The 10,216-nt window shown below is 35.1% G+C and overlaps 1 protein-coding gene across 1 annotated transcript; it reads right to left on the reverse strand.

Annotated features, from left to right (window-relative positions):
* Window positions 1-72: 72 nt before the first annotated feature.
* LOC132312112 (7-deoxyloganetic acid glucosyl transferase-like) lies at window positions 73-2,849 on the reverse strand. Its single transcript, XM_059810368.1, has 2 exons — window positions 2,222-2,849; window positions 73-1,668 (listed from the first exon to the last, which is right to left on the reverse strand). The coding sequence occupies exons 1-2, from the start codon at window positions 2,746-2,748 to the stop codon at window positions 744-746; spliced, it is 1,452 nt and encodes a 483-aa protein (XP_059666351.1). The 5' UTR covers window positions 2,749-2,849; the 3' UTR covers window positions 73-743.
* Between the last annotated feature and the right edge of the window lie 7,367 nt (window positions 2,850-10,216).

Consider the following 10,216-nt stretch of genomic DNA (forward strand, 5'->3'; position numbering starts at 1 on the left):
AAGAATGAATATTGCATCCACTAAGTCGTTCTTACAATCACGTATTCGTTTGGTTTTTTACCCTTTGTTTTAACTTCTATTGAATCATTGATATTATTGGGACAGTGGGGTCCACTTCTGAATACTCTCATCAGTGACGCATGCGCTATGTGAGAAAACGCAATGGATTGCGAGTGTGAACGGAAAGTGATATGGTAGTATCATCTGACACTTGAGGTGTCAATCTTGGACGGCTTAGTTGGATTGTTCTTTCACTAAATAATTTTTTTTTTTTAAATGAAGAGGACAAATATACTTGCACCATGTTTGGCTTATGATGTAATAAATGTAGATTTCTCAAAAGTTAAAAGGGTGATAGAGCATTTGTTGAATTTTGGAACCTTAGATTTCGATTCTCTACCTTTATTGAATTTACTCGTCTTTTAATTCATTTTATAGTGTTTAAATTTAAAAAAAATATTAACCTCTTATTGAGACACATTAATATGCAAAATAGGCATGACTGAACTATTATTCTTTATTTTCTATAAAAATGAGTAATACTTCCTCCCAATTGACCTGGCCTGACACTTGTCCGATATTAAAAATAATAAAAACATGAGTAATGTTCATTTATGCGGGTTAAACCCGTGTCTGTCTCCTTTCCTACTCTTTGCCGGAATTTCAGAACCACCACCACCATTATCATCTCACTTCTCCACCACCGAGTTAGAAACTCCTCCAAACAATTTGTTTCAACTTTATTACTCAATCATTGATTTTATGTATTTAATCAGATTATCCAAATTACAGTAGGACGACCCATTTTCACTTACAGCTTGTTTCGCCAACTTTGCCATATGATTCGCTCGTTCTTGAAACTCATCTTTTTTAACATCCATCAAATCTCTGATCATCTTCTCAATTACAACTCGATCACAAGTATCTTTCATGTCCAAACCAAGTTTCCAAACTTCACCAACAAACCTACTATTGATTGTTTGGTCTGCAAAGTAAGGCCAACAAATCATTGGCACACCCGAGACTATGCTCTCCGAAGTGGAGTTCCACCCACTGTGGGTCAAAAACCCACCAACAGCTGCGTGGGCCAGAACCTCCTCTTGTGGGGCCCATTCCACCATGTACCCCCTCTCCCTCGTGCCCTCCACAAGCTCCACCGGAATCTGACCCTCATCTTTTTCGGCAATGGAGTCTGGCCGCATGACCCACAAGAACCGCTGCCCACTATTCACCAGACCATACCAAAACTCCATGAGTTGGTGTTTTGTCACAATAGTGAGACTTCCAAAGCTCACGTAGATAACAGATTTGGACGGTTGCGAATCGAGCCATGTCACACAACTTCGATCTTCCTCCCAGAAACTACTCGAATAGGTTGAGGAAGAGTTGGTATCTGCTGCAAGTCTAGCTTTTAGGTGCGCATGAAGTGGTCCGATGGGGAAGAGGTTGGGACAATGAGTACGAATTTGAGAGAGTATGGGTCCTTCTAGGTCATCAAATGTGTTCTTTATTAGTGCTTGGGCTCGTCGACTTTGTCTTGTCTCAGCGTTGAAGAGTTCTAATTGCAAATCATTAACTTCGTCAACACGACAAAAACTCGGAAGGTCACGTCGCCGGAGAAAACCCTCCATGCCTGGTACGCTCTTTACCGGTAGGTCCATGCCATTTCTTAAACACATGATAGTTGCAAAGTATTATGTGGTTGTTATTGAGAAAACAAATTACCAAAACACAAAAACGTATTATCACTATCATTAGTGTGATTGGTATAATTTCCCGTCCCTTTCAGATTGAGGAGCGGTGGGGGATTTGAGTTTCATAATAGAGAGTGTGACTATTTTACTTAAAAAAAAAAAAAAAATTGAAATGAAAAATGATGTGTCTTTGTGATTGAAGACTCGTATTACCACGGGTGGGGAGGCTGCCCTTCCTAAGCCCTCGGGAATTAGTTAAGGCCAAAGCTTGAATATCGGTTATCTAAATAAAATAAAAAAAGAAAAGAACAGGCCTAATGCCACTCTAAACAAAAAATTTCGACAAACATAATTAGAAAGCAGTTTGTAAGAATATTAATATTACAAAATACAACTTCATTAATTTTTTTTCTAGGTTCAATGTGAATAGCTAGAAAACTACTATACAAAAATAATAAACTGAATCAACATATATACTCTATAAAACCAGTTCCTCCTTAACCAAACAAGAGTGCCAAAAAATTAACATACCTTTCAAGGGAATTTCATCAGCTTCAATGAGTTGAGGCAAACAAAAATAAGCCCAAAATGAGCAAGCACTGATAGTGCGAAAATAAATAAGTGGAATTTCTCTCTCGATAGCCAAATCACCAGCAAAACCCAGGATCCCGTCTGCTATGATGCATGTCACAGGCCGCCTTGTTCCAGTACCCAAGAAATTGGTGCCAATCATCATCTCTCTGAATAGTGGCCCCGTTACGGACTTAAGAGAAGGAAAAATCTCCATAAATCTCTCACCGGCACGCGGATGATCGTCGGGCAGGCCATCCGGAATTGTCCTGAAAGAAAATCCGGGATAGCGAGCGAAGTGGGAATGGACATGGGTGTGCCGGAGGAAGCGGCTGTGGCTATACTCGGAGACTAGCATGGTCACATGTAGCTTGCCAAGACACAGAAGCTCGGCCAGCTTGAGCATGGAGTTCACGTGGCCTTGAATCGGCAACGGGAAGACGAGCACGTGAGGAGGGAGTGGTGGTGCTACTTGATGATCCATTAAAACTTGTTGGATCCTCCGATCTTCTCACTGTGATTCACTCAGATCCAAATTTGTAATTCAAAGTATAGCAGACTTGAAGAACTTTTTGTGGTTGAAAAGCTTTGCCTCTTAAAGAAAGAAATTGTCATCCACGAAGTCGTTGTCACACAGTTTCGTGGTCCCTTTGTTTTTGTCATTTTGTCTTTGAATTTTTGGTTAATAAAATTACAAGCACGGTTGATGTGCCGGATGGGACTTCGTCGTCCGGTGATTGATTTGATCTTCTCCTTGTTCTCTAACGCTTGGATCTTTGGATATTCTTATTCTTATTCTTATTCTTATTCTTATTTTATTTTATTTTTCAAAAACACTGAAAATAGAGACCTAAGCCCCAAAACAAGCATAAGAAAAGAGAGCTTTCCTAACATTTAGAGGAATGGACTCTCACGCAGTAACCAAACTAACAAAAAATGGAGCGACTTTGCTCGCCTCGTGAGCTGCCTTATTACATGAATGAGGAACCCACTGTAACTGGATCGAAGGCATCTAGTTGATGAAAATATCAACGTCTTCAAGGATTGTGACCAGAGCTTCTTCAGATTTGCAAGACCTTAAAACAGGTTGACAATCACCTTCAATCACCACATTGGAAAGATTCCACTCATGACAGGCCACCAGAGCCAATCGAAGCACCAAACCCTCGGCCACCAAAGCTGATGAAACACCCATAAAAGACACAGAAGCAATTTTCTTAAGCTTGCCTTCATGATCCCTCAGAATCCAAGCTCCTTTACACATTCCATCCGTCTGGTAGAAAGATGCATCAAAATTTAATTCTACAATGCCCTCTGCCGGAGGCTGCGAATGAGACGAAGGTAACGAATTCAAGAAATGAGGCATCTTAAGGAGATTTTGTTGATGCCAAACTTCAGAAAATTCAAAATAATCTTGAACTGCATTGTCCACAATAATGTGAGGAGACAATCTCTTGTCATTAAATTCCACATCATTTCGGTTCTTCCATAAGTGCCAACAGATAATTGAAGCCAACCCTACACACTCCTCATAACAATTATTTTCCTTCCAAAGTTCAACAAGTTGAATCCATCTGCGAGGCCAACTCATACCATCAGACTCTGAAAAACTCAAACGGAGGGGACAAAGCTTCCACACCATTTGAGAAAACGAACAAGTGCACAACAAATGAGAAACTGATTCAGCTGGTAGCCCACATCCTTTGCAAAACGCTTGCTCCTTTACCTTCCTCCTCTTTAAATTCACATTAACTATAATCTTCTCATGTAAACTTTGCCATATATAGGAAAAATTGAACTTTCCTCGAGGAATAAATCTTCCATATGTCTTTCCACCGTTGGTTCAATAAGTGAGAATAACTACACTCCACACTAAGGAAAGAAACAAATGGAGGTTTGAGGGATGACAAAACGAGAAAATAAACACTTTTTACACTAAACTTCCAAGAAATATCCATACCCCAAATTTTGGTATCCTTCCTCCTAGATAAACTAAGCGGGATTTGCAAAATCCATTTTTGATCATGTGATACCTCTTGATTCCGAGACATGGGTTAATCAGGCCCAAGCTCAAATTCGAGGGAATATCAAACAATTAATATATGAACAAGCAGAAATACAAAAAATGAATTAAAGAATAAATAACAAAGTTAAAGGAAATCTAAATATAAAATCCTCAAATAATAAAGATTAATAAAATCCAATCCTTCCAAAACCTCCAAGAGTACAACTCGGGAATTCATCTAGTGGACCCCTAATAAAAATCCCAACTGAAATTGAATAACTGAAAATAAAATCCCAAATTAAAACATAGAGAGAAGTCCTACGTAAACAGATGAATGAGTGACTGTCCCCGCTCAGCATGATCAAACTCTAAGGCTGGAACCGTCGAACGCCTGAAAAAATAAGAGTGGGTCAGGTCCACGAACAAGTCTTATTCTAACACAATCTAAACGGAAACCTGATACGCAGATACATCCTAGATATCTCAACAATATCTATCTAGTCCATACATAAATATATATCCACACTAAGGGACTCTCACTGGACTACAAAGAGGCCTCAACCTGAATAAAATGCAACATGCAAAACGCACCAGTGGTTGGCATGAGTACCTAGACCTAATAGGGTACACCACAACCGTCATAGTTAGCTATGCATCCCAATGCATATACGCTCCCTAACCAATGAGCCTGAGACTCAAGGTCATCTCGTGGTACCATAATCATATATTTAAAGTCCGTCCAAAACTAGAGTATGTCATTCAATTGTTCATTGATCTGACATACAATTTAAAATCCAATTAGCTACTTAACTTATTCAGTTGATCTGACTTAACCACAAATGTAATACCCCTAATTTTAAAAGGATACTCTCGGTATTTATTTATTTGTTTTAAATGTATTGTTAATTATTTAATTGATTATTTGACTAATTACTTATGTATTTAATTGAATTAGGTATTTCTTAATTATTTGATTATGTGTTTATGTATTATTTGTATTTGTTTATGTGTTAAATGTTTAATTAGATTATGTGTTTAAATGGTGTTTTGATTAATTGTAAATTAAATGTTTTCTTTTCTTTTATTATTATTATTATTATTATTTTTTATGGTTATGGTTAGTAGTAATGTGCCAACCAATTGGGTCCCATGAACTACTTGAATAGGAGGTTGGATGTGTGTGGATTATTACCCATGGATAGTTGTGTATGTATATATATAGATATATATTATATACATATATAAAAAGGAAAGTAATTTATTAATTACTTTTATGGTAACTTGGGTAGTAATATTTAATCTGACGTATATATTTTATATTTAAATAATAAAAATATACATAGATTTGATACGTGTTATATTTTAAGTTACTTTATAATATTATGGTAACTTAAGTATTATTGGATAATCCATTAATAAATAATGGAATGTGTATAATTTATTTATTTAATAAATATATACATAAATTATATATGTAACATATTTTACTTATCTTTTTAATATATATAAAAGGGAAAGTAATTTATTAATTACTTTTATGGTAACTTGGGTAGTAATATTTAATCTTATGTATATGTTTTATATTTAAATAATAAAAATATACATAAATTTGATACGTGTTATGTTTTAAGTTACTTTATAATATTATGATAACTCAAGTATTATTGGATAATCGATTAATAAATAATGGGATGCGTATAATTTATTTATTTAATAAAGATATACATAAATTATATATGTAACATATTTTACTTACTTTTTTAATATTTTAATATTTTTTTTTTGTTAAAGTTGACTTGGATTGGGAGAATGGTTTGGGTTATTTTATTTAACCTATAAATATATAACTATAAGTTGTAAAAGGGGGTTAAAAATATTCACGTGATACATTCTAGAGAGAAAGAGTTAAAGAGGGAATGATGAAAATGAAGAAAGGAGGAAAAAAACCCTGTAGAGAGAAGATCAAGGAAGAAGAAGTTTAACTTTCGATCTGAAAGTTTAAGGCAAGTTCTTTTTCTATCTCTTTCCCTTTGATTCGTGTTTCTATACATGCCTAGGAAATTCTAGAATTTATTAAACACATAAAATTAAATAATTATGCATGTTTAATTGGGTTAGAACATAGGTTTTATGAAATTGGTTCATATCTGTTCTTGTGTTATGAATTGATAAAATGCATGATTTTGATTTGATTTCTTATGTGAATTTTTACATGTTTAAATTATGTATTTTTCATATCTGTGGAATGATGGAACGTAGAAACATGCCTAAGATTCCTGAACATTAAATAGGGATTAGGTTTGGGTTTTAATAAATTTAAATAGACTCAATCATAATGATGCTTGCTATTTGAATGTTTTAAACAAACGAATTGATTTAATCTTTTAAAATATTTTAGCAATTGAGATTAAATGTGTAGGATGAATTGGATATGGAGAATCCTTATTTAACGGTATAATAAAATATCATCATGTATAAGATTCAGTTTGTGTAGGACATATGATATAGGAAGTTTAAAGAAATAATAAGTCATTCCTATTATGTGATAACTTGATATCATATTTATCATAGTTATTTATGGAATGTTTTATGTATTTTCTTAATTGTTACATCAATTGTTGGATTGTGTGGTTTAATGCACCGGTATGGGACGGTGGCATTCTAGGGATGGATTAACTTATTAGTTAAGTCCTACCTATTTTGTATAAGGGAATGGATTAACTAAAATGTTAAGTCCTACTTATATTTAAGTCAGGTCAACTGAATAAGTTGAATGACTTATGGATGATTAATTTATTATATAAGGGAATGGATTAGCTAAAATGTTAAGTCTTACTTATATTCAAGTCAGGTCAGCTGAACAAGTTGAATGACTTATGGAGGATTAATTTATACTGGATAGGATGGTTACTAGATTATATATATATAAGTATGGTGCCATGATATGAGCTTGAGTCTCAGAATCAATGGTTAGGGCGCGTATATCGCCAGGGATGTGTAGCTAGATATAGTATAGTTGTGTGCCCTGGTAGGTCTAGGTATTCATGCCCACTATATGTGCGTTTTGCATGTTGCCTACTATTCAGGTTGAGACAACCCTATAGTCTAGTGAGGTTCCTTTAGTGTGTATATATATATATATATATATATATATATATACGGACTACTAGTTACTGTTGGATTGACTATGATGTATACGTGTATCGGATCTCTGCTTGGACTGTAGTAGAGTAGAACTTGTTTGTGGGCCTGACCCACCATTATTTTTCAGGTGTTCGTTAGGAATAGAGGTTGTTCGTGCTAAGCGAGGATCAGTCTACTTCATTCTTCCGATGCTACATAGGAGTTCCTTTATGATTCACTTTCCTGATTTAGACAGTTATTGTTGTCATTTGTTTAGTTTGGATTTTCTAGGGGTCCACACAGTATGGATTCCCGAGTTGTATTTTGGAGGATCAGTTGCATCAAAAGAGTTAATTAATTAATGGAAATATATTCTGAGGTTTATTATTAGATTATCATTTTAGTTTCTTGTCAGCATTTTATTTATTCTTTTTTATTCTTTTGTACTCTGTGTTCGTTTATTATCAATTTGTTTTGATATCCTCGGGTATTCGGGCATGGGCCTGGCCAACCCACATTCGAAAATCCGGGGGTATCACAGTTGGTATCAGAGCACTCCAGGTTCAAGTGTCCTTAGGAGTGTCTTTCGTTATGTGACTTCCGCGTTGCGTCTCTTAAAACTTAGAGCCCGTATTAGGATTCGTTGTACTCTATTTACGGTTTGTTAGGAGGAGCTGATGTCAATTATATTCTGTAGTCATAGAATGGTTAGCACTAGGAAATGGATGGGTTCAAAGCAAAAGCGATAAAGACCCAAAGGAGTAAAGGAGTACGTTATCGATTTTGTTGCCAGAAGGCAGAGTTAGGGGTCGATGGTTTAGGTTCGTTTGGCGTTACTTTAAAAGTATAAACCAAGGAATGATTTAGGTGCACGTGATAGGTCACCGCATATCGGGGCCAACACGACTTCAGTTGATCTCAAAAAGGAGACAAGCGAGGAGTAGGAGCCGAAGAGGATCCTAATGGAGGAGATTTATGTGCATCCAATAGAGAGGGTACTAAATCTTGAAGATGGATGATCACGCGAGGTGATCTGAATTGCTAGTAGTATTGCGAATGTTATTAGTAGAATTGGGGTTGATCAATCTACAAATAATTAAGTTTTCTTATCATCTCTAAAAAAGGTATATAAGAAGTATTGTTCAGGAGTTTGGGGATCGGATGTGTTCTTATCAGAATGAAATACATAATTTTTAAATCACATACAAAAGGACATTGGTATTATGTTATGACGTTCTAATTCGCTTTTAAAAGCCAAATTAGACAGTTTACATTCCGCATATAAGAAGGATGAGGGTTAAGCCCTTGGTATTTGCTTAGGCAAACATTTATGTTTTTAAGCTATGTTTTAAAGGATATGTTTCAAGATTGGATGAATATTTACGAAACTATAAAAGGAAATTTTGAAACAATCTAGTAAGGTTGATTTCAAAGGAGACTTTGTCTTCTAGAAAGAACGATGTCCTAAGTAGGAATATATTTTGTTTTATTGTGTTTATCATGCATGTTTTTTTTTTTTTGTTTTTATTTTTTATTTTTGTTAATTACTCAGGATTTGGTATGTGGTTTAGTTGGGGACATAAGTGTGTGATCAGCCAATTATTATTTTAATAATATGGAGTAATAGCATTATTTACGCTAGATTTGTGAGCATGCGGTCGTAGGATATGGTAGATACTCATAATTCTAGCCAATCTATTAGACCTGGACATGCGTCATTCTAGTATAATGTTTGGGATGTGATAGTTAAACCATCACTGTGAGTCAAATAATCTAGTATGATTAGTTTGATTTACTTTACTCTAGATATGGATTTGTGTCATATTACAACGCCATGATAATAGTGGTTGTTAATATTTTGGGATACGTGAGATGGTGGTAAATAAAGATCATTGTAATGCCACGATGAATTATCTGAGGTACAGGATTTGCTGAACATCTTCTTGAAAATTTCAGAAGTTGTTACCAAATCGGAAGGAGGATTTAGTACTGGATTAAGTACTTATTGGAATGACACCGAGTGAGGATAGGAGATTGAATAAATATTCATCAGTAAATTCTTAATCAAGAATTTATTCAAAAGGGTTTGTCATTAGGAGGAATTTGCCGGTGTTGCACAAGGAGGAGGAAACTAAGTCTCTCCATTTCCATAAATAATATGGAATTATTTTTTTTTAGTCATAATTTACAACAATTAGCTGTTGCAAGGAAATTGATGACTTATGTAGAGGATGGAAAGATTTTATATTCTTTTGAAGTTAGACAAAGAAGTTGGATTGTCATTAACTTGTCTTAAAGAAGCAGGGTGTGTCAAAGACAAGATGGTGAGACCAAACACTTATATAAAGATGAGGTGCATGGTATGTATGGAAATGTCATAGTTTGTTGACTTTTGTTGAGTTAAAATCATAGTTGACTATTGATAAATATAACTACCGATTGATTTTCAATATCGACAAGTTTATCACGGATCAGTGGTGGATAGATTTAGTTACAGAATTCGCTTTTGAAGATGCTCCAATTTAAACGTTGGGTACAGACGAAAGTTGGTGGTACCAGATTAACAGTACTTTCTATAGACAAATTGGATGGAGGATGCACGGACTGAGTTTCACAACTTTTAGTTCTTCATCTTGGTGGAAACATGATGCTTCACGATATGCAGGAGAAGGGACATAGTGATTTATTTCCACGTCTAATATTTATTAGATAGTAAAGATGGACCATCAAAGATCACTAGATCCTTTGCAGCTATTTCCTATACTAAAGTGGAAACGAGAGAGCATTTTACGGATTTAGTTGCGGGATTTCTGATTTTACACAA

This window comes from Cornus florida, unplaced genomic scaffold, assembly GCF_030987335.1.
Source record: "Cornus florida cultivar Cherokee Brave unplaced genomic scaffold, ASM3098733v1 CherokeeBrave_3.0.0_Hap2_Chr06, whole genome shotgun sequence".
Classification (NCBI taxonomy): domain Eukaryota; kingdom Viridiplantae; phylum Streptophyta; class Magnoliopsida; order Cornales; family Cornaceae; genus Cornus; species Cornus florida.